We start from the raw sequence: 25,688 nt of genomic DNA, 5'->3' as shown, positions 1-25,688 counted from the left end.
CGCAATAGCAACTGCCGTAATCGCTTTGTTGGATTCACGTTCACGTGAATCTGTTGTTTGAAACGATCAACCGTTTGATCGGGATGTGTCCGTATAACATTGGTTGTCGAGAATGCTGAATGGTTATGTTGAGAAACAAACAATTCTTTCACAATCGGAAATGCATCACAACCAATGTGCAACAATTTACATGCAAGCTTGCATGCATCACGTGGTCCTTCATTTGTTTTGCTCGAATTGCGCATTCATAGCTATATTTGAAGGAAAAAAAAAATCCATTAAAGAGATGTATTTTTACAAAAGATCTCAATGTACATTTTTCCTTGTGTTTTGTATTTTATCTGTTAATGAAAACAATGTTATAAAACTCAAAGAGTCATTCTAGTATGCAGCATCACAGGCTGGGCAGGGAACTTGCGTGCAACATTTTTGTGATGAAATATTTCAATCCGACCGTTCAAAACGATCCAGTCAAATCCAAGCGGAAATGAGAATCGAACAACCACAAAAAAATACACTTGAACAACGAAACCAAACTCAGGTTCGTGTCTAGCTTGTATATTAAACCTTCTTAATATATTTTAAATTATTTTCCTTTACAGCCTTTACATTTTTCGCCCGTTCGCATAGTAAGGTGAATGCATCGTCCATCGCTTCGTCACGCCTTCGTTTCTTGAATCATTGGTATCGTCACGTGCTGCACGGGTTCGCCTTTTCGCGCCCTGCGCTTCAGCCGGTAGTAGCATATTTCGAAGAACCACGGTATCACGCAGAGTGCCATCACGAGCGTTAGACAGTGGAACGAAACGGTGTAGCTTCCGGTGACGTCACGGATGTAGCCCACTATCGGACCGATCGCAAACGTAATGTTTCCCTGCAGAAACATAAACAATCCATAGCCGGAAGGAAACCTGCAAACGGGCGGACAGGAAGCGTAAAGATAAGACTGTGCACATCAATCGAACCCGGAACTGGTTACCGTACCGTTCCTGGGGCAGATACTCGGAAAACACCAGCGGTAATGGAACGTGAATCCAGGTGCGGAGGAACCCCATGATGGCGGTTACGATGGCCATACCGTAAAAATCGAACACGCACAAAAATCCTGTAAAATCCCAAGATTGGAGTGTGTTAGCGTTAGAGCGATAATTGGAAAGAGAGTGAACAATTGCAAAAGCATCTGTGCCGATGGATTACAGAACGGTGGGATGCATGTTCTAGGGGAGGGTTTCGGGTGGATGGATTTTAAATAATTACCAAAACGTGCCACAATGGTAAAAAGTGCCCCAGCAAGATAGACGTAGCGGGCCTTAATGTTCAGGCATGTGCTGGAAATGGCCAGAAAGATGCGCGATATTAGATCCGCCCCGGCACCGATGGCGATGATTAGCGAAACGTCCGCCTGGAGCAGTAGAAGCGGAAGAAGAAGAAAAAAAACACAAAAATAGCACAAGAACAGGAAATAGATTAGGAACGAGATGCAAACGCAACAAAAAAAAACACACAAAACGACACCCAAATGGGTGTCCGATCAGTTGCCGATTCCTGGCGGAAAAAAGGCCGGTCATCCTGGGAATGGTGCGATGCCATGAATGCTATTAGTATTCACGGCCATGCGTCAACCACCGGCTGCGGTTCGGGAGGAAATTTAAATTGCATTCGCATGCCGCTCGCCATCCAGGGCAGGTTGGTTACGGGGTTTTGCAATATGCCGACGTGACCTACCTTGCTGAATGCCAGCATGAAGAGATACATTGGCTGCAAGGTGAAGAAGGCCAGATCCGAGTAGAGAGCGAACGAGATGCCGAGTACGATGTTGACGTAAATTGGATCCTTCAGCAGCGTCAGGTCAAGGAAGTCGACCAGTATTTGCCACTTGGTAGCCGGTTTGGTGTCACGTTCCGTGCTGTCACTAACGACCACTGGCCCGGACCAATTGCCCAGTCCCGGTATCGATGACGCCCGGCGGGAACCTCTCAGTTTGGTGTTCCGTTGACTGAGGCCCCGTCCAGCCGGCAGCTCCTGGAACTCATCGTCGGTCTTAGACTTTTCCTCCGTCATTGTCGTTGTGGGTACCGGACCGTACTCGACGCTGGAATTAGAATCCAGCGGTACACGCCGCATATGCCACTGGACCGGATGCATCACGAGCATGGCGACCAGTGTGTGGCTGTTTACCGCCGCCAGTACCGCCATACACCCCCTAAAGCCAAACGCATCCATGGACCGCTGGATGAAGATGGGATAGAACATGGTGCCGAGACCGATCAGGGTTTGGGCCACGCTCATCATCACTACCCGCTTCTCCACGAAGTAGGCGTTGAACGTCGTGTAGGACACCGGAATCATCAGCCCGAAACCAGCGCCTACAATACACAAACACACACAAGCGTCCGGATAATTAGACGGCAGATTCAACCGGCGTTCGTTTTCTCTCGCCCTCATACCTACCCTGAAAGACGGCGAAGGAGATCAGTAGCTCGTTGGTGGAGCGCACAAAGATGGTCATCATGCTGCCGATGATGTAGGACACGGCACCTATTAACCCAACGGTTCGGCAGGACGTTTTCTTCATCAGCGTGTTGGTGAACAGACCGGCGAAACTAAGCGCGCTGAAGAAACAACTGGTGATGAGCGCAATGGCACTCGTTTCCTCGCCCAGTTCCGTCAGGAAATCACCAAACATTAACCCGAATGAGGGTAGCGAACCGAGCGTCACGACGAACATCATCGCCATGCCTACGCCAACCAGCAAACCCCAGCCACCTTCGGGCGGTACGCGGCGGTACCGGACTTCGTGCACTACACTTGCGGCCATTTGCGGGATGCGTCACCTAACGCGCGAACGGATGCTACCGGTATTGTCTTGGCCGGGAGCACATTATCGCCCCTTTTTATCAACTCACCGACTCAGCTGGACGATGCATCGAAAACAGTTGCTTCGTCTGCACTTACTGTCGCCAACCTCCAGATGATCCTAAAAATAACACAGGTGTTGCCGGATGCCCTACGGTTTCGTGCAGGGCTTCGCACACGGGCAAACAGTAGCGGCGATGGATGGATTAGCTGCCCAACGTGTTACGGAACCGTGCGCGACCTTCCTAGTTGTGTGAGAATAGTGATAGCAAAGGGCTAGGGAGGAAACAAAAACTATTAAAAATACCATCACTACTAAAAGAGCTGCTTTGTAACGCATCACAAATGGAAAGTGTTGCAGTTGATTAAATGATAAGAAAAGGTTTACTACTCGAGGGGAAGATATGTATCTTGAAAGGTGTGATATGTTAGTTTATTTTTGTACGATTCAACGCACTGCGTTAGTTGCTACGAGAAGCCCAAACTAGAACAAAGATTGATAAGAAAGCTGAAATTAATACACCACACTAGGGAAACTGACAGTTTACTAGCTACACGCTAGTCGACATCGACCGTGGAATTGAGGTAAAGAAGTTTTATTACCATTGAAATTTCAAGTACAAGAAAATAGGCAAAAGCTTCAAGTATGTCGTAGCTTTTAAAAGTTTCCATTTAGGAATAAATAAAATCATAATCGAAAACCGGCGGTGGAAAGGCACGTGGTCGTCGAGTAACATGGCGAAACCATGGTCTAGCAATTGGCCTTTTCCTGATCGTCGGTTTCGTACGGCGTTGGTTTCGGAAACGCCTTAGCTTCGATGGCTTTCTGCGACGTGGTGTTCGTGTACGTCGCACAGAACGAAACTGTTTGGCACGCACTGCAGGGGTCCTTGTCCGTAACTTCCTCGTCAGCGTTGGTTTACTGCGAACGGATTTCACCGGGACATTTTGTTGTGCCACTGCACGGAATCGCTTACTACTGCTTGTTGTGGAAGATGTTTGCTTTTTGGGACGTCGTGTAGTTTGTGTTTTTTTCTTAGTGACAGTCACACTCTTTGTAACAGACATTTTAGTACGGAAACTTTTTGTTGGTACTGTACTAGAACGAACCGCTACGGTACTGGCCGAGTTCATAAAGGTACGATCAGGCAGACTGCGATGTCGAAGTTGAATTCCACCAAAAGGTGACGCCATAGGAGGGATGATAAGTGTTGTGTTTGTTGCTGAACGAGGCAAATCTTTTTTAAAAGCATCCATGGGAGACCGAACATAATGATACGCGATTCCAGATCCGCCATTGACTGGAGCTACCATTGCAGGAGTTTGGAACTGTGGACCAGGGTAAACGTTACTCAGCACGTAAGGTATGATGGGTTCGATGTGACTCGTTAATGGCGGTATTACCGTTCGATTAGAAGCTGAAGCAAATTAAGGTAAAGGAGGTTGATTGTTTGTTATGCACTATTTCAAATGCAGCCTATCTTAAACTTACCAGAGCTGTTCTTTGGAAAACCAATAAGACTTCCATAGTCGTAGTTGTAAGATGCTGGAAGCTTGTAGTCTAATTCGTTATAGGAATAAGAATATTCAGTCACTAAGTCAATACCCGGAGCCTTGATACGTGAAGTTGTACTTGTGGTTTCATTGCTGTTAGACGACGAGTTAAAGATCGGCTCTTCCTTTTTGCCATATGGCATACCAAAAATTAGCTCATTTTGTTCCGTGAAAGACAGTTCGTGCGATGTACCAGTAGTATTCAGTTCCGTCTCATTCCAGGTCGTCTCTGCAAAAGACTCCGTGCTGTAGGGCTCCTCAGACTGCGTCTACAAAGAGTGCCAAAACGATTGGATTGTTAAAGTCCAATGTACTTCTATATATTATACAAAAACGTACAGTGATGAGCTGCAGTTGGCAACCGAGCACCAGTCCACAAAAGTAAATGTACACACAGGAACGCATCGTAACTTACTATCGTGGTACGGCACCGAAAGGCTTTGAAATAATAAATATTCATATTCTTTGTACAACTATTGGGAATCACCTTCAACGGAGTAATAATGACCATTTAATAGGAAGATAATTTTTTCAATTGTCCACAACACCTTGACCAATTTGGACATATTTTCACGTTACGCGTTTTAAAAATAATTATCAATTTCACAGAATTTGGGAGGGGGGTTGGGAGGGTGTTTTACAACATGGAGCTTTCGTTCTATCTGTTTCAGTTTTTTTTCTCCCAGATAAGAACCATAAATACTGGGGAGGTGGTATACACGCGAAAATATAGTACAATTGCATCCTTAGGAATTCTTAAAATTGCAAGATCATATAGACTCCTGGTCCTCAGTCGTTACACTCTCCATTTCTCTCTTCCACCATTTTCGTATGATGAGAACGGATTTGTTTGCATATCCTGTTATTTGGTCAGAATTAATTGGCCTTACCGTACAAATTTTCTTAACTATCTAGTTATTTTTAATTTCCATTATTATGTGATATTAGAAAATATCTTAATCCGATATTGTACAACATCTTAGCCTAAATGCCAAATCACAAAAGAATGAACGGAAAATGACGCCCTCACTTACTCGTGTAAGTCTCCCATTGACGCTTTTCAGAGAACTGATCCTGTTACCATCTTTGTAGAGGTCAACCATCAGACACACAGGTGCCATGGGACAGCTTCGAAAGGACTATGTTAATTCTGCATTATACGCTAAAAGGTTCCAACCGAGTATGCCCGGGATAAGGCAAAGGACAAGGAGGAAATGCCTTGTGATAATAATGATAATTGTACTTCTTCAGCTACAGAGGCTGACAATACGGCCGAAGCCGTCATCATGAATTATAAAATACGCTAAAAGGTATTGAAATATCTTTTAAATAAATTTTAGCACAGTTTTGACTAAAAAGTGTTATCCTGTATATGTTTATACCTAGCCCCAAAATAAATCTCATCAATCCATAACTACCTATATGTTGTAAGCGCGCTCTCCGATGGTACCTGGCTAAAAAAAAACCAGGATTTTTGTTTAAGACGGGGCGGCCCGGTGGTGCATGTGAAAAACGGCGCCCGTCCACACGGCAGGGACCGGGTTCAAATCCCATCCGGACCGTCTCCCCGTAGCATGGACTGACTATCCTGCTACGTGGTAAAATAAGTCTTGATACGGCCAGGCCGTTCTAACCGAGCAAAAAAAAAAAAATTTTTTTTTGTTTAAGATGCATTATCAAAACTTTTTAAAACTATTGTTACACACGCTCCCCCTGCGTTACGAAATAATTGAATAATCCCTAACGTACAACATGAAGTGTTTGACACCGCTGACCAAAAAGCCTTTTTGCAGTAATGCGCCGAATGTATGCAATACGCGTAACACACGCAGTATGCTGAAGTTGAAAAATGGTGGTAGATATGTACAATAATATTTCATCTTGATTATGTTAAACATAGATTTTATGTTGAGAATAATAAAACTAAAAGTAAAATAATATTTAAATCAAACCAAAAGCACATCAATATTCCCGGTCGGAGGAGATATTTTTATAGCATTTGTAGAACGCGTCAAGGTTGTGTTTGAATTTTATTTTTCTTGTACTTTCATGAAGAGCCTTGCAGTGCTCTGGTACTTAAAAACCCAACCAACGGCCACCACCGGCCGTCTGGTGTAATAATAAAGAAAATAATGATATACTGTACCGGTAGAAGGATGAATCGAAAAGTTTCTGTGGCACATTTTGACGCCCATGCTTACAGTAGTGGTATTACGATAGGGATAAGAACGCACATAGATGTCTCGTATTTTTCGCGACATATAAATTAATTTTATTCTATTACCAATGAAGACACAGTCACACACTGTTCGACCCACCATTAACGACCGACCAGGACAGACAGTCCATCCGACGGACCTGTACGGTCACCGTCGCGCGAGAGCTCATTATCAGCGTAATCCGACTTTAATTTACTCTGAGCTCATTCATGATGACCTAGGCAATGGGGTGATCGAGGGGCATCCTGTACCTTTCCCGCCGCTGTTGGCCACGAGCGCTAGCGAACCGAAATTGCGGTTGTACGAGCACTTCTGGTGCGGAACTGCGTGGGTTTCCGGTGGCCGGGGTGTTTATGACAAATAAAGTTACAGTTTTCGCGAATGCTCGAATGCAGCGAAGATTGCAAAAAGGGCTTGGTTTGTTTACATACACAAAAAGAGGAAGCAATTGCGCTTCGCTTTAAGCCAGACGATGGAGAAATAACAAAAAAAAACTAAAGCGTAAATAAATGTTCGCTGCAACGGGGAAGCTTTTCATAGCCGCGATGCAACGTTGGTTCTTGTTGTGTTGTATGGTACCTTCCTTGGCGGTGAATTGCAATGCAAACGTAAAGTCATGGGAAGAGAACGCGAGAGCTTTGGGGTTTTGTTTTATAAATTTTCTTCGGTACGCGTGGGATTAATTTGAATAAACCGAAAATTGCCAACTAAACGATGGTTTGCGTTTGCTGCAATGCAGCCATGTACGATCGATTTGGTACCACTTCGGCACTCTATAGTTTTCAGTGAAACAACAGCAAAAAAAAGTTTAGTTTTTTTTGGATTGCAAATAAAATTGATTTATTTGTAATGGTCACTATCACAATGAATGAACAGAAGAAACATATTAGTGGTTAAAATTACATTTCTTTCAGAACTTAATTCCCATCGCTTAACGAACCATTCGCCATATTGAGCTGTCAAAACTTATCAGCCATTACTACAATATTGCGATGAAAGCAGTCCGTCTTGAGCATTCCCCTTTTCACACGAAACCCGATACAGACAAATGACTTGATCATCCCAGGAATGTCCGAGGGCTTTTTGTTTTGTTTTTATTTTTTGTTCCGAAAAAGACGTGTTGTACCTGATCATTAATGAAACGTATAATTTACTTCCTCCAGAATTGCACTACCAAAAACCACTTGGCATGCAATTTGAGAAAATAAGAAGCTTGTGCATGATAACATTAAAATATAGCATTGATGAAATTATTTGACACTCTGTACCAAACGCAGGAACTCAGATTTTTTTTTGTACGTTGGAACTCGGAAAAAGAAAATATGATATTTTGCGCGCATACACAGTAACAACGTGCGAAAGCCAAGGGTAAAACATAACACCGCAATGACAGTGGAAGCGTACAAAAATACGACTCGAAAACAAATGATTCCAGTGGGCAGAATAAATTAACCAGAAGCATGTAATCGATAGCTTGACCGGAAGGATGGGTCTTGCCAGTTTTTGTTTCGTTGGTTTTTTTTTTGGCCAGCAAAACGGGGGGAAAGGTAAAACACGCGACACTGCTTGTTTTGGGATTCGATTCAGCTTTATATCACACGGTACGGGCTCGTTTGCTGATTGCACAAATGGTTGTGGGAATACGGTTGCGGATACGGATACGGATGCGGATACGGATACCCATACGGTAGTACTGGCATGTTGGGATAGTACGATGGCCACGATCCTGCCATCGGTTGTTGGACAGGTGGTACAACTACGTAGCTAGTGTACGGTTGCATTGTATGCGGCTTTGGATCGGTCCCGGTCGGTGTATAGCTCGTCGGAGGCATCGTTACCGTGATCCAGGTGGGCTCCACAACTTGTGGTTTGACATTGGATTGAGACGATTCGCTGTCAGGCTGAGCGGCATTGTAGTCGTCTGCGGTAGAAGTCTCTCTTGCGTAGTCCTGTAAGTGCTGTAGAGAATACTTTCAGATGGAGATTGATCGGATTTAGGTGCAACACAACACTGTCCTATCTTACCACAGTTGGAGCACCCAGCACTGCGATCGGTAGCAGCACTGCTGTGAGTATAATGCACAAACGAAACATTTTATTAGAACGATCTTCACCCAACCAGCAACTGTTTAGAAGTGACTTGTAAAATAGATCATACTGCACTACCAGCTGCAAATATATATATAGTCGCCGATTTGCACTTCTAGAATACGATCGAAACCCTGATCGGGAACGAGGCTGAAGCTTATCGGCTAATGCGTACGTGAAACTAGTTCGATTGGCACGTGGCACACAAAGTTGCAAACGATGATAATAGAGCGAGTGAGTTTGTGATTGACTGGAATGTGAAAATAGTTTTGACGATCTTTTGTGTAAACTAATTCAAAGATCAAGTTCGAATCAGACATTCTACCATGAGTGTGTACCCTTTTACGATCCGAAAGCAGAATCTTGATTGATGACCGTGCCAATTTGAGTATTTGCACGTTACAAGGATGTTGACAAAATTATTTAATCCTATAGATTGCTTTACCACGATAAATCGTCATGCATGTTGTACCTATACATTATTTGTACGGCGTTCACTTACTTTAACGTCCAAATTTATGCAATTTGCTTTACATGCCTAGCCTTTTGGAGTTAGTTGGGCAACATATATCGTCTAATAATCTATTCTTTACTTATTGATTCCAATTGTGGATCAAAATGTCGATAAAACTATATTTGAAAAAAAACTCTTTAAACTAGGATTGGATTTTACGAAAAATATTACACATTACCATACTGAACCACAGCCCCAGTCGACCAAATCCTATTTGTCTAATCCTGTTTAGATTGTAAATCACCCGCGGCACATGGCGACTAACTCCCACCGCTCATTACTCAATCATACTGAAGAACACAACCGAAACACTTCAATGTGCGCACTCGAAACACATATTTATATGAACCGTGTGGCTCTGTACAAAGTCCCAAGAGATTGCCGGCTGAATGCCAAATATTCCTGGATGTATGTATGTGACTGTGTGTGTGTGTGTGAGAGAGAGTGGGTCTCAAACGTTATTTCTGACGACACGTCGGCCAACGATGGCGACATAAAATCATGTTTTCATGCATCGGAAGTCGCTTCGGGAGTTCCGGGCTGGGCTCGTACAGCCCACGAAGTACTCGTTTGTTTCCACAGTTTACGAGCCGTACCGGTTTCTGTTCTGTTGCTCCGTACCACCACAATTCCTTGGCTAAAAGGGTAGCAGTATTCTTAAGACATCTTACGTCTCTACCATCCTTCCTTCGCTTTTTGAGAAAAATAAGACGGGTGTAGTATAGAAAAAAAAGAAATACAAATAACTTCCAATCCCATGACGTTCGCACACGAAATGTTGTTTGGGAATCGGGAATATCCTTTTGCGCCAGACGTTATCGGAAGGAGCAGGTCCTAAAACTTTAACCTGAAAATCGACGCTTTGCTCTCCTACCACGGAAATATTTGCATTTGTGATGTTTTCAAATATGAGTAGTTGCTAGTATGCCAACTTTCCAGAGTCAGACCATTTGAACGATTTTCCGGTTGAACTCTGGTTTATTTCATTGGGATGAGTTAACATGTAAAAAAAGATAGTCGTTTATAGCATTTTTCATAGCGTTTATAGCATTCATAAAAAAAAACTTAGACACTCTAGGTCTCACTATATCATCACTATATCAAACTAGCGCCATCTGTAAGCAAATGCCAAGCAACTGATTTGCACACTCCATGGTCATTTACATACCCGATACCATAATCAAAATTAATTAGTTTAACAAACCCGAACTATTAATATCGATATCGGTTCATTCAAAAGGGAACCATTTAATCTGACAATTAAAATGCGTGTTACTATACCGTGCGGGTTTGTCGCAAGCTCAAACAAGCCTAAATCTGACCAAGAAAAAAAAAGCAGGAATTATTACACATGTAAATGACACGCAAGCAATCAATGGCATTCGATGAATGCGTTATATTGCCACCATCGACATGATTGAATTTTACAATCACAAAATCCGCTTCCCTCGCCGTACAACACCCGTAGCGATTCGCTTTCCATCCCCAAAAGCTACCTACAGCAGGAATTCAATCACAAACCGCCAATTCTTCTTCACAGCCATCGATGCATGTTCGTAAGCACTTGGAAAGAAAAAGTAAAATAAACCATCGAGAAATGAAATAAAATAAATGACGCACAACCATAAACAGATTTACAACCTCACCCGGTACTGGGAGGAAACGGTTCTGTTTGCTGTTGCCCCAATGGCAAGCTGATTCCACAACCGATTGGCACGTCGTAGTCGCCGAAAGTACACGTGAAGAAATCGTTAAACTTAACAACCAGAAGTCCACCAGTTCCTTCCATTTGGATCGATGCAGCGTTGGGTACAATTAAAAAATGGATATTCCCCTTCCCAAAAACTCCACGTTGGATGGGAAGTTCGATTCAAAGCATTTGGAATACGTTTTTTCGGATCGGCGCCTTACTACAGCGGGAAAATATCATACCGGCCGTCATAGCCGAATTGCGAATTACGCGCCCGAATTCTGGAAGAGTTTTGCTAAAATGTTTCTCGCTCTTTCTTTGTATAGCTTACAAAGCCACTGATTGCGCAACAAGTTCCATGCCGTCGGGCGTGGGCTGTTTGCTTTTATTGCTTGCCTTTTTCGATTTTGTATTTTTTTATTCACTGCTCCTCTACGGTTTGTTTCATTTTGCTCCCAACGCGAAGGGCCACTTTCATTATGCGCGATGGGAATTTATAAATTGTTGACTGAAAGCAAATATTCGCACCACCTACTATCCACCATTTCCGAGCATTGCCTTTTTGGTAAGGTTGGGCGGGAGGGAGGTAGAAGATCATAAAACATAACGACTGTGAAATTGGTCGATAATTAACGACTCGATCGTGCCATAAGACGGGCACGAAACTGCCATCGGGTGGAGAGTTTTGAACGCAGCATGAAAAGAAGTCATTTAAAACCGACACCGTCGGCCCGCGGTAGGCCGGTGACAAGGGACAAATTGGGAACGAACGCACTGTTGCAGTGTTGCCCGGTACGTCTTGGATAGCTGCTTAACCCTGCTGAGTGATTAAAGCCGAGACAGGAAGGTTGCACTTGGTACCAGATGCAGCCGAAAATTAGCTGACCACACGGCGGGGATGCACAAAATGAGCTTCACGCTACGGGGAACTGTAAACCGAGTGGTTATGGTTTCATCTTGTCAGCTACCCAACGAAATCGCCACCAAACAGGAAGTGGTAGTCGAGCAAGTGTTTGGACGGTGGAGCGCACTACAACGAAAACCTTGAGACATTACATTTTACCGCCCGAAAGCTTTGCCCGGATAAAGTCTAGAAACATTCAAGTTTTTCAAACCTTCCCTCCCCCAAAAGCGAATCGTTCATTACGGCCAATTAGTGGAACACATGTCAGCGATAAATTTCACGCCATTTTTACAATCTACAATTGTGAGCTGCGTTGCGCACCAGTACATTGGACGTTCCGCAGGAAGACACTGGATCGGACAACTTAACGACCACGGGAAAAACATTGCATACTGTTTGGCTGTTTGGAAACGGTTCGTCCAGAAATCGAACGTTTCCTGCGGGTGTTTGTTTGGTGATTGTAATCCGTGATGACGATCTCGTCCCCTGATTCCACCCGCTGAGTGACAAGTTTTATCACTGGACGAATAATTAAACTCGGCCGAAGCTTGGTTGAAATTCGGATGGCGCTATAAAACAAGCAAACCAGGCACGAGGTTTCTCGAGGATCACACGATCGTTCCTTTCCAAGCGAACAAAGTTATGGCACGATGTCGTCGCCTGGAGTGAAGGTCACCTCCATAAATCATGCACCATCCTAAGGTGGACGTTTCGTGACGAATTTCAACCCGAACCGGGTCGATATTGATTTTACTACGATCGTTCGATCGGTGATCATCTTCGTGGGAGAAATTGTATGTCATGGAGTCTTGGTTGACTGTCTGTCAACTGCGGAGAAGCAATATCTGTTCGAAGGCTCTTCTCTATTGGTAAGTTTTGAATCTTTTTGTTGTTGTTGTATGTTTTATTACTCTCTGCTCACGTGGAACATGGTTTTGGAGCCAATTTGTTTTTTATGGTACACCGGACTATAAATAAAAACTTCACCATTGATAACGGTGGACGCTGCGGCACCGGTCGGTGTCGTTAAAGATGATTAATTGCACGGACAGGAACGGATCGGTTAGCAGATGTGGTTCCTCATAATGTCATGGCGAACGCATCCATCCCGTCTCATAAACGTGCTTGAAATTGATTTTTCTGAGCCGGTATGCACACACACAAAAAAAACAAAAGCTTATTAATGCGTGTTGCTCATGCTTTTTGCTTAAAACACAAAGTAAATGAAATTGATGAACGGTTCCGTGAGCAGCAAACTGCATAAAAGCTAGCAATAAAGCACCACCGTGGTGGAAACATTTCTGATTTCGCTCCGTTGACGCATTGTTACACCCGGTGCAATTGTTTCACGATCTAGCGACCTCACCGATCGATGAGCGCATGAACAGCCCGGCTGGAGGTTAAATGTGAACGTTTTGCATCCCTTTTTCATTATCTCTCGGCGCGTACGCTGAAATCGAGTGCGTAGAGATACAAATAGCAACCTCACGAGATGCCCTGCAGGAACTGAACATCCACGGTGAAGTGGGTAATGAAATGTGTGTAATTAAATTTAGTAATCCATCCACACACGACCACAGACCGATCATCATATTTGTACATTATTTTCGATTGGCTGCATCCTTCCGGGGTTGGGGGGGCACATCACTTTAATGCTTATGCTACCGTGTGCAAACTGGAGCCCAACCCCTCACTAGCACTGATGATGCTAGTTGTTGAATGATCTACCATTCCTTCCCTATCCAGGTGTCCTGGAAGCCTCAAAACATTGGTCAACTTTTCTAGCACTATCATGCGGTTGGTACCACACACGGGGAGTTTGAGGTCGATTTAAGCTTCGTCCAGTACCCGGTTGATTGTGGCAAGCGGAAATTAACACACACACATACACACACACACACCCAAAAACCGAAATTAATAGTGGGCTGGTGCATTGTTTCTGCGGTGCTACCCACTTGAAGATGGATGGCCCCGTACCCATCGTACTGTTTGCATACGCATCCGTACCGCTGACCTAATGAATGGTTTTTGGAGTGTAATACATTCGGGCAAGGTATTCTTTCAGATTCCTACGCTTTATTGCACCGGTCTATCGAGTGCAGTGATGAATGTAGCCACTTGTATAGTATACATATTTACATATTAAGCATGCAGGAATGTGCACACTGCTGTTAATTTAAAGGGTTAATTAATTGGTTCTCCCTGGTGGAATATTTGCTAATGAAATCAGTGAAATAGCGTTTGAACTAGAAATGTTGCACACAGCAATTAAGCCCAACACGGGATAAATCACTGGTTGAGTTCGTCTGGGATGGGAAGATATTGTATTCATTTTAGTATCTGTCTTCTTAACCAACTAAAGTATAATAACTTCGAGCTAATTATTACCTCTAAAAGCTAACAGCTACACAATACTCAATAGATAGCTACTGTAATTAACGAATAGCAGGACTTCAACACTTTCAACGCTTCGTTCACCATTATTAAATAAATTTCCCATCCGCAAAACGAGAATGATGGTGGGATTCGCTTAAAGTTATTTACTACGAGCCTCAGGAATGGAATGTGACAATCGTGATCAAAGATTAAATGTTAAAATGGAAAATTGAATTAACTATAATCAATTTAAAAATGTCAAAGTATGGTTAATGAGTAACATTTGCGATTAACTGTCCCTTGCTTTTCCTCATCCTCTTGTATCCCGAGCATCAAGGTAGAAACAGGCGAATGACTCTTTTCGTTTTCATGAGCTGGTTCTCTCGCTCTCGCCAAAAATCTATCTCAAAAATGGGCCACCATTTCTGGCTTACTTAGACTTATTTTACCACGTAACCGGATAGTCAGTCCTTGCAACGGGGGAACGGTCCGGATGGGATTTGATCCCCGGTCCTGCTTTGTGGACCGGCGCCGTTCGTCACATACACCACCCGACCGTCCTAAAGAACTGGTTATGTCTTCCGAATGGCACCGAATGACCTCGTCCTGGCTCCGGATGACCTCGGGACTTCTCATGAACAAAGGAGTCCTGGTAGGGTCAAACTGAGATGGAGTGATGGCGTTGATGAGTTTGCCAGAAAGGCTGGAAAAAACGAATTGGACGGCGACGGTGTTTGACCGTGCGTTGCCTTCTACTTCTTAAAAAGAGTTTCGTTAAGCCAAGACCTCAATTCACGAAAGACAAAACGAAATATTATTAACCTGAAAGTGGAGTTTATTCAGAGTGAAAAGATTACGACTATGTTTTTGACTATTTGTGTGCATTATCTCCAGCAACTCATTCTTTCACTCTTTTGGAAGCAATATTATTTAGTAAATACTTAAACGCCATTCAAGCATATCCTATCCAAGCAAACAAAACTATAGTTCATAAATTAAATCGTTCACGCTAAGCGTAATACTTCTGCAACATGTTTAAGGCGGTCCTGTCACATCCAACAGGATGCCTAAGTCCTCTTAAAGATACTAAACAGAATATAAACGGGAAAGGGGGAAAAAAACAATACTGAGCCTCAAAACATGTCGTACGGAAATTTATTACCGTCAACAAGTCATTTCCTTCCTAAAATTAGACCTGATGCTCTCAGTGCTGATCGCTTGATGTGTCTTACATGCTTCAAAGCATGTGGTGCATACCTTATTCGTTTATGAACAGTTTTCACTTGGACAGTAGGAAGCTTTAGTTTAGCAAACTTTAATAGGCGGAAAACTGTGCCGACGATTTCGTTATGGTTAGTGGCGCTCCCTCTCTCACTAGCCACCGACTGTTCGCCTTTTTTCTTCTACGAATTCCCACTGCAAGCTTTAAAACCCGGGTTTAAAACCTCGAAAAAGTAAAAACCCCTTGGTGTAAAGTGTCCCGCAACACCCAAATCCGGGGAAATTGGTTCGTGATTTGTGGTGGTAATTAATCTTTGTTCCGAAGACCACAGTCTCGCAAACGCTGCTTGCGTTTTGCCCCTTTTGCACGGAGCTACGTGTCTACGCCGGTGACGGTTCCCTGTCCCATTTCCGTTGGTTCGTGGCGTTCTGGGTGTCTGGTCGGTTCTCGGTTGCCGCTTCCCCGAAACGTTGTGTTTTGTACCCCCGAAAAATGCTTATCCGGGTGTTGAAACGATGATATTTTATGGTAATTTTTCTGTCCGCTCACGATGACAGGGAAGGCGTGAATTGGTTCAAATTACAAACCGCCACACCAACCAGGCGACCGATCCGTTGTGTCGCACGAATCCGGCCCGATCGATCGCCGGTTGACGGGGGAGTTTTTCTCAATGTCTCACCAGCGCTAAAGAATCCGGTGACTTCGACGACCGGCAAACGACACACATGTGTGTGCGGCAACTTGCTTCCGTCCGGCCGGTTCGTTTTGTGGTGTATGTTGTTTCCTTTTCTTTTTTTTTGACTATGGCTTGTCTTCGTTTTTGCCTGCCGGAGAAACTGAACCCGACACCATATGATCCTAATGATGACATGTTGGAATTTTTTGGAACGCTGCACCGAAACGTACGTACTCCAGCAACAGCAGAAGATGTCACACGAGCTGTGTCAGCACTTGTGTTGAGAGTTTCAGACAATTTTTTTGTTGTTGTCTCCTTACTACTTTTATCAGATGATTTATCTCTGTTTCATTCCGTAACAAAAAAAAAGTTTACAAACTGCAATCAAACATTGCGGGATTGTGTGGGATTTAAATTGGTATGTCATCGTTTGTGTTGTTTTCTCCCGTTCGGCCAAGTCGCTAACCACTGAAACACATTCATAATGAAGCTCTGTTGTTAGAAAACAAACAGCGCTAAACTACATGGTAGTTTAATGTTTTGCTAGCAGCTACCACTACTAGACACGCTTGCTGTTTTTGACTTATGGTTGCGATTAAGCAAAATACCCAACTAGAAGGGGGGCCTAATGGTTTTGTCACCTTGCAATCCGTAAATGGGTGAACAGCATTAGGGTTATGCATATTTTAACGAAAAGTCGCCGAACGATTCACTGCCCAAAAGTGCCAACAAAACCGAACAACGAAAAGAACAACTTCATCAATAGCTTTCGTATGGTGCGTTGCGAACATGTCTAGCGATCAGATACGGATAGATTGTACCGGCCGGCATCGATTCAAGGGCACGTTAGCGAAACCAAACACCGCCCACACTTAAACGCCCGCCCGTGGGATGCTGTTGGGGTTGGACGATAAATTGCCGACAACATCTTTAAACAAGCTGATCAAAGCAGACGGTTTCGTTCCCAATGGGCGGAACCGATCGAATGCCGAGACGAACGGCGACGAGCAATCCTTTCGGGCTGTACAAGTGCAACTTCGACATCCCGCATGTTGACGCCATCGCACAGCACGGCCAATTTCATCTACGCTGCCTTATCGGTATTCGGTGTCTGTGTTGATACCGCGTGCAGGAGTAGAGTGGCACCGATGTGGCACGAGAAAATTAGCGGAAGATCAAAGGAACCACTTCTTGAACCGTTTGTTGTCTCGTATCGTCTCGTTTTGCCGGATTTACCTGCACTTGCACATCCACAGCACGGATAGTAGTTTTTTTTTGTTGTTGTGTGTGTACCTCCTGCAGGCGGCAGATGAAACGAAAGATCCGTAACGTGGCAAATGTGGAGCAATCCGTAAAAAAAATGGAGCAAAAAGTACTAGGATCATGAGCCAACCAAACCGATGCACGGTTGTTCGTTATCTAACCTTACCGGGCGATCGTACCGTGTCGGGATGTTGGTGTGCGGTGGGGGGCTTTTTCACACACAAACACACATGTGAAGATGCAGGATATCAATTTTCCGGTGTATGATGCAAAAAACTTTTCCGCCATATTCTACCATCATGTGACAAATCCTGTGACTAGCGGGGAATCGCCACGAGTACTTTAAGCTAGAATATGGAGGATCGATTTGTTCCTAGAAATTATTGTACACATTTTACTGAAGAACATTTGATAAATGGAATCGTTTTAGAAAATGAATAAAATCTTTTAGCAAGTGTAGCTTAAACTAGAAAATATTCTCTAAATGATTGTAAAACAACTCTCAAAATTCCCATCACTTCCAATTTTCAATAAGTTTCTTCGTAGGAAATCTTCTACACAAACGGCGATGCAGCAAAGGAGGATAACGCGGGATGGTTTTGATGGTTAGGATGTGTTTGGCCTTAGCTTCCGTTTCGATTAAACTCATACCGAGGGACGTGATTCGAAGCACCGAGTATCGGAAGCGCGCTTCCGACGAAAATGGCCCGTGTGGATTCGTGCAGCAGAAGCAACTGCTGTGCGGGTTGCTGATTGGCAAAAAAAGGTGGCGATCGTCACAGAAATAAAATAGAGAAGATATACAAAAAAACCGAAACTAGGTAGAAGCAGATATTCACAAAGAACCAACAGCATTCTGCTTCAAGGGTGGATCTAGGATTTAATGGTAAGAGTTTTGCAAAGGAAAAAAGCATCATTGTTTTGGGTTTTTTTTTGCTTTTCCTGTATCGTTTTTTGTTCTTCAATTTTCTTAAAATTTTGTGTGAAAGTTTCAGCAGACAGAACAAAATAGACAAGAATCTTCCGAAACGATCGCTCGTTTGTAGCTGTAGTATGCGCAGGTGGTGTTCATTTTGTTAAATCACAATAGTATGTTATGTGTTTGGTAAATTGTTTTCATGCTCCTTTATTTTTGTCTGCCTTCAAAGATTTTTAGATCAAGCATTTAATGAAAAGTGTGTGCACACGGGCATTTGTTTGAATTCTACGCCATCTGGTGAAAGTTTCACATCAAAGCGGAGATTTTTGTGCCTCTTTAGTTAGTGGCGACATTTAAGTGAGAGGGTTTATGAAAAACTTGTATTGAGTTAAATTAGTTGTTCGTATGTTAGGGTTTAGGTTTGGGTTTTCATTATTAGTAATACAAAAACTTGTAGCTTGGTGTTACTAAATAAATTTGCAATAATTTTATTTTATGTTGTAATCAACGTAGCAAATACAATTGATAATTGAAAATATGTTTTCTGTCTTCATCGGAGATTTAACTTCACGATGTGCGTATGATCGCCTACGAAATCCTTTCCAGAAAAGAGCACTTGGCAAAGACATTTTGATTAAAATTTAAAAAATATAGACCCTTATTGGATTTTATGATTGCTATTAATGTATTTAAAATATAATTTATCATTTAAAAAAATCCGGAAAAAATCTGCTCGCTAACCATACCTGGGAAATCGTTTCTTAATATAATTTGTAGATATTTCATGTTATTTTACGTGGAATAAAATATTTTTGAAAAATAAAACGTCTAAAAAATTAAAGATTACCAAAATATTGCTGACAGAAATTGATTTACATTTTTCGATAGGATCAGAAATAGAATTATTCTGTTTTCAGCGAACATTCACTTTTGTCTTCCAGAAGTAAAAGCTTTATTGGGATGAACATGCCAACAAGATTTATTGCGATCGATTGCGAACGATTAGATATCGAAAGATGCTTTTATTATAAATGCGTTTACAAGCATTTTCCATAAGGAACCTTTTTTCTTTCTTCATCTTTTTCACTGTCAGAACATGTTTACCAACTAACCGTATTCTTTTAAAATAACATGACCAATTTAAAAAAAATGAAGCCATTCCCGCCTACCTACGATCGTTAGAAAAACTTTTACCATTTGCACGTGATTGTTATGTATGTTGGATGAAGCTAGAAAAAAAGTAATTTCCAACTTGGATTACTTTTCTATTTAGGCAGTTGGAGTTGGTGGATAGTTTTGTCCAAATCGTTCGTTATATTATTATCACGCGAATCGTACGCGCACGAAACTTTTCACACCGTACGGTCTGCACTTTCAACGCCAACTCCAAGGCGGGAATCCATAAAGAGCTGAAGTTTTTTTTCCTTCATTCCTTTATATTCAAGTGTCTGAAGATCGTCATTGGAGGATACAAAAGAAAAAAAACCCGGCTCCAGTAAACCATCACTATGCAGCACATGATAAAAGGAAAAGTTTTTTTTGTAAAGGTAAAAGAGACATTAAAAAAATTGAAAGAAAAAGTAAACTATCGTAAAACGAAATAAAAACGAAGTGTAAACAGGCTTAAAACGTAAAAAGGTGACAACACGAAGAAAAGAAACGAACAATGGTTATAACAAGGACAACAACTGTAGTAACAGCACCCGATGGTCGACAGATTGTTTGCACCAGTTTGCTGAACAACAGTGATTTGTACTTTAATGTACCGGTGTGCCTCAGTAGTGCTTTGCAAGAAAAACGCACCAAATTGGACCAATATGCAACTGTGTGGTATGAGTTATGATAATTGGAAACTGAACCTGGCAGGCTGGCTTTTTTGTGTGTTTGCTTGCGCTACGTTAAAGTTCTTAGCCACAGAAAGTCACCAACAGGGGGGTGTTTGTAAAATAGCGCCAAAGCTCAAAAAAAGCACAAAGCCTACCTGTTTTTAATGTGGAACAAAAAATGGTAAACTTATACAAGAATAAAAACGCACACGTAAAACTTATAGCTCGTCAAAAAATGGAGGTCGAGTGACATGTTTTTTTTTGCGAAAGAACCTTTTGCTTTTGGCGACAAGGTATTTCGGTCCTTTCGAAACTTTTCCGCAAACTAATCTAATTTGGAATTTTTCATTCATTCATGAATTATTCAATCTTAACCGGGCCGGCATCAAGAAGCTCAACAGTGATGAACGCTGTTCGTTATTTTTTTTTGTATTTTATTCCTACCCTCCAAACTTGTCCAAAGTTGACCATGTCCAGTCACAGTGTCTTTTTTTTTTGTTTGCTTTATTTTCCGCCCAGTAAAAGCGACATGCGAACTTATTTGTTCCGTTGCCACATTAAACACACCGAAAGTGTCCGATTCACCTGTCCAAACTACAAGGGTGATTGTGAGTGAATCGTTCTTATTTTTTTTCTTTTCCCCAACTTTCCCTGCTGAAAGGATTGAAAGATTTGCACCCTTCCGATGGCTAGAGTCGAACCGTACACGTCGCAATTGGCCCAAAAGGATGCCATAATCGTAAATTTTAACCGGTTCGTACGCTTAGAGGCGTTGTTTTGTGTTTTGTGTTTCCACTTCTAATTGACCGGTCGTACTCAAAAGGTAGAGGCTGCTGGTCAACTAACGAACGTCCAAAACCCATCAATTGCTCCCTGAATGCAACAAATCGTAACATTTGTTCCGCCCAACCGAGTGAGAGCAAGTTTCATTAGGTTGAATAATGCAGCAGCCAGCATTATTAAATATTTTATGACTCATTTAAGTAGAAAATCATCCTAAATCGAGCAAAGAATACGCGATGAGTCCGTAGAACGTTGCTTCAGGGAATGGTTGCTTTTCCCCAATTTCTTTGCTACCGGTAGAAGAAAATGGTGACGAGAAACGATGGTGTCTATTGAGCTATTCACTACGGCACGAGCACGGAAGGCTAAAAGTTCATTGATAACTATTTTGGCACCAAACAACGAGGGAAAGAGGAGAACTCCCGAGGGGAATCTTTGCCGTTACTGTTGCATCAAACGACTTCAGAAAGCAGGGTATCCAGGATATCCCCGGGAAAACAACAAACTGTGATCGAAGGCATGAAAGAACACCAGACCCGGTGTTGATAAATGGTACCGGCACCATCAGACACCGAGCAGAAGGCAACACAATCGGTAAGGTTGCAAGTTTCTTCCGACTTTTTTAATATTTGATGAAACACTCCCATTCCCGTTCCCCACCGGCCTGTCCGTGAATCTAACAGGAGAGGGAGAAGAAGAAGGAAAAAAAGATTTACGAGATTTTTTGGCACCTCCCGGGAAAAGCAGCATGGCAGTAAGACAAAATACTCTTGTGAGTAATTTAGGATAAATTGAAGAAGAAAATGGGGTGTTTGTTTAGAGTTTTGTTACGGCCAACGGATTCGTGATGGAAGCGGGATAACGCAATGGAAATGTGTACCATTAGTGATAAGGGTGAATAAAACGTGGACTTACAACGAAACGAAATGAAAATATTACACACCGAGCACAGGATCAAATGGCCTACAACCCCCCGGGCGGTGTAGGGTTGGAAGTGTGTGTGGAAATAATTCAATTTTTGTCTCGAAAGTGCTACACTTAATCTTTGAACCGGGCAATGGTAAGATTTGTCCAAACAAATTACGTTTTGTTTGCCACACAAGCGAAACCCCAACGAAATCGCCCATCCTGGATGATAGCAAAAGCACATCATATTCAGGTTTTCGGAAAGGGAAGGAAAATTGTGTAGCTATGCACATCACATAGCTTTAATGAAACACTTTTTATCTGGCCTTTTATTTAGAATGTATAGCTTAAAACTGGAGGCACGTTTTGCTTCGCTCGAACACTCTCTCTCTACCTTTGAGTAGCTCATGATAAAGTGCTACAATATGTAAATTAGACTTGAAAACAAGAAAAAAAGAGGATCAAACCCATTACTTTAACGATAATGTAGTCTAATATACAGAGAGAAATGAAAAATTAATATGACTAGAGCGAACGAGATCTGCCGAGGAGTAGCACGGATAGGGAATAGGACAACTGGGAAGGAACAACACACTCGTCTAGACGATGCATATGCTAAATGGTGTTTTGGGTTTGAGTTTTGTTTTGCTCAAATAATAAATCAACCTTCTTCAGTCTGCCTTACGAGTGATCGAGACTCCAAGAGCTACTGCAGATTCTTCAGCAAAGGTCCTTGTTGTGTACAGCATATAGTAGCGTTCGTCAAAAAGTGACGTACGCAGATGATTGTGATGACCTCGGGGACAGACATAAACACGGCCCTGCATGTGGACAATAAATTACCAGACATTTTTAGCAATTTTAGTTCAAACAATTTGTGTCGGTTCGAAACATCCCAACTCCAAAGCGAGGAACCCCGTGAAGGACAAGAGTCGAAAGTGAAATCCTAAAAAACTAATGATGAACCATGAAAGATGTGACGCTAAGGGTAGAAAATAAAGGAACTTTTGGGACGTATTTAGTGCGTTGATGTTTATGTTCAGTTTCGGACCGACTGGATACCGTATGGTTTGACAATGTGATTTGTCCCTCTTCAGCTGCTTAGTGCACGAACGGTGAGGATAAGAGAACTAGTGATGGGCACTCGGAATCGGAACTACCTGGTTCCGATTCCGTGTTTGGAATCGGTTCCGATTCCGATTCCGCTTCTGGAATCGATTCCGACTCCGGAATCGATTCCGGAGTCGCTTCCGATTCCGGAATCGATTCCGGAGTCGGTTCCGATTCCTGAGTCGGTTCCGATTCCGGAGTCGGTTCCGATTCCGGAATCGATACCGGAGTCGATTCCGGAATCGGTTGCGGAATTTATTGTTTTTGTTTTCATTATTGTACTTCATTCCATGCGCGCTTTAGTAATGTCGCTTCCAATGTTAATGTATGTGAACATCAAAATCAAATTGTTGACAAGCGTTGTGGTAATAGTCCAGAAATAATCTGATTCAGCTAAGATTTTAATGGTATTAGTAATTTGAAGCCGAACCTTACTATATTTTTATCAATGGGAAATTAAATAATTTTAACTCAGATTTATAATGGTAAAAACTTTTATGATCTATTGTTGCTCACATACATAAACATTGGAAGCGACATTACTAAAGCGCGCATGGAATGATGTACAATAATAAAAACAAAAACAATCAATTCCGAAACCGATTCCGGAATCGACTCCGGTATCGATTCCGGAATCGGAACCGACTCCGGAATTGGAACCGACACCGGAATCGATTCCGGAATCGGAACCGATTCCGGAATCGATTCCGGAATTGGAACCGATTCCGATTCCGGAACCGATTCCGGAAAGTGATTCCGGACCTACTTTCCGGAATCGATTCCGAAAATTTTCGGAGCTAGCCGGAATCGATTCCGGCGAAAAATTCATTTTTCCCATCACTAAAGAGAACGAAACAAAAGGGATGGAATTTAGAATAAATCCGTCGAAAAAAGGTCCACAGGTCAGTTTTAATCCTATTTACGAAAATATTTATCGATTTTTGTTACGATTCTCCCTCTGTCTTGTAACATCCTTTTTAGACAATGGACCCGACAACCGACCTCGCTTGGTATATGCGTCTAATGGTGCAACAACATACATACTCACGGACCCAGGCATGACATTGGCGTGTGACGAAGGACAAACAAACATACACCGCATACAGCAAATGACAGTTTCTAGTGCCTGTGGTGACGGATGTTGGTCAATAAATAAACCGGTGCTACTCGCCAGGCAGAGGCGCATACGGCACAGGCAGCATAATTCCTACCATATGGCAGGCGCATAATCGAGAAGATTAACACCGATCGACCTTCACCGATTGCGGTAGTGCGTTTGGGGGGGGGATTGAACTGCTTGAATTCCCGTCATTGAATCTATTAGCCATCATTAATGTTCGAACGTCGAATCAATGTGTGCTAGCAGATACTGCAGATTCGATTTATTAACACCATCCCAACCCACGGCAGACGGTGGAAGAAGCGGTCCGGTCTGATACATCACCGTGTTGATGCTAATAATAATATTTTTGCACTTAATTGATCCTAATTGCGATTTCTAGCAGGTCGGATGGGCGGCACCCTGTGTGGCGGGAAGTGACAGATTAGAAATGCAAAACAGTAGCCTAATCCATTGTTCGGGGCGTTATGTTAATGGGATTAATATATATTGCTTGAGTGATAATGGTTGCAGTTGCGTTGGTCATCAAATTTTCAATGTTTGATCAATTCTAACAAATTTTATGTGACTTGTAATTGAGTTTTAGTTTCTTTAATTCAGGTGTTGATCGTCATTTAATTTATATTTGTAAAATTTATAATTCTATTACCTATAGCCCTATTGTAGGATCATGGTCGCCTAATTTAATATTCCCTGTTTGGTTCATATTATCCAAAATCTTATTGCAAATCTAGACTTCTTGAATCTCGTCGTCCGAACGGCATCATATGAACCTAGTTGACCTTTTTGTGAAAATTATTACAAACTGTAACTAACATATCCATACAATGTCAACAACCTTTGTAAACCGTAACAATTCGTTTTAAAGTTTAAATTTTTAGAAATGTAAATCCAATCAGTATACAATACGGAAGTCAATATGAAGTTGGACAATCTAATCTGCAGAAAAACAAATAAAATCCTGGTCTAACGGAAAAAAGGAACAGTTCTAAAATATGTTTTCCTCTTAACATTTTATTTTAAAATACCAAATCACCCACAGTCTTCTTCTAATCATAAACATCTGTTTTGTAAACTCTCTCTACAAACCTTTCATGTACTACATCCTTATCGTATGCTTCTAACCACCGCTTGCCCTACTCATCCTTACTACCCTGCGGGCCTGTTCACCTGTTTACAAAACCTGGACATTTTCATGTCATCTTAGACGGTGTAATCCCTATCAGAAATCATCAATGTTTTTGACATGTTTCAAGCTACGCCGGTGCGCACATTCCGTCAACGGTTAGGAAATGAAAAGTGACCCTTTCTAGCAGTTCATTCTCACCAACCGCTGCCGGCTTTTGTCAGTTGGATGATTGATAAAAAAAAGATGTAGATAAAAAAAATCGTATACAAGCACATTGTCAGCAGCGTCGTCCCTATTTTTTGTTTTTGTTTTTTTTTTTAGAAGAAGAAAACCCCCCAAAGAATACCCAAAAAGGATTTTTTTCATGCTTCTAGTCCCACGAGCGTGTGTCACTCGTTTAATCGATCATCCCTTCCACTTCACGGCCTGTCGAATGCCGAAAGGCCCGAGAGCCTTTAAATCCTCTTATAAGCCCAAATACTGCCGCAAATAGCAGCCGAATGTGCCTTCCCACTTGTAGTCATGTGCAGTAT

At 42.4% G+C, this 25,688-nt stretch overlaps 2 protein-coding genes across 2 annotated transcripts; both read right to left on the bottom strand.

The window, feature by feature from the left end:
* Positions 1–513: 513 nt before the first annotated feature.
* LOC125761908 (monocarboxylate transporter 7) lies at positions 514–2,886 on the bottom strand. Its single transcript, XM_049423495.1, has 5 exons — positions 2,452–2,886; positions 1,726–2,366; positions 1,258–1,402; positions 985–1,105; positions 514–911 (listed from the first exon to the last, which is right to left on the bottom strand). The coding sequence occupies exons 1-5, from the start codon at positions 2,816–2,818 to the stop codon at positions 659–661; spliced, it is 1,527 nt and encodes a 508-aa protein (XP_049279452.1). The 5' UTR covers positions 2,819–2,886; the 3' UTR covers positions 514–658.
* Positions 2,887–8,195: 5,309 nt separating this feature from the next.
* LOC125761923 (uncharacterized) lies at positions 8,196–8,799 on the bottom strand. Its single transcript, XM_049423519.1, has 2 exons — positions 8,655–8,799; positions 8,196–8,587 (listed from the first exon to the last, which is right to left on the bottom strand). Exons 1-2 carry the CDS (start codon positions 8,721–8,723, stop codon positions 8,219–8,221), a joined length of 438 nt encoding a protein of 145 aa, XP_049279476.1. The 5' UTR covers positions 8,724–8,799; the 3' UTR covers positions 8,196–8,218.
* Between the last annotated feature and the right edge of the window lie 16,889 nt (positions 8,800–25,688).

The sequence above is a fragment of the Anopheles funestus genome, chromosome 2RL, assembly GCF_943734845.2.
Source record: "Anopheles funestus chromosome 2RL, idAnoFuneDA-416_04, whole genome shotgun sequence".
Classification (NCBI taxonomy): Eukaryota; Metazoa; Arthropoda; class Insecta; order Diptera; family Culicidae; genus Anopheles; species Anopheles funestus.
The sequence above is the reverse complement of the archived record's forward strand: the minus strand, read 5'-3'. Positions and strand labels throughout refer to the sequence as shown.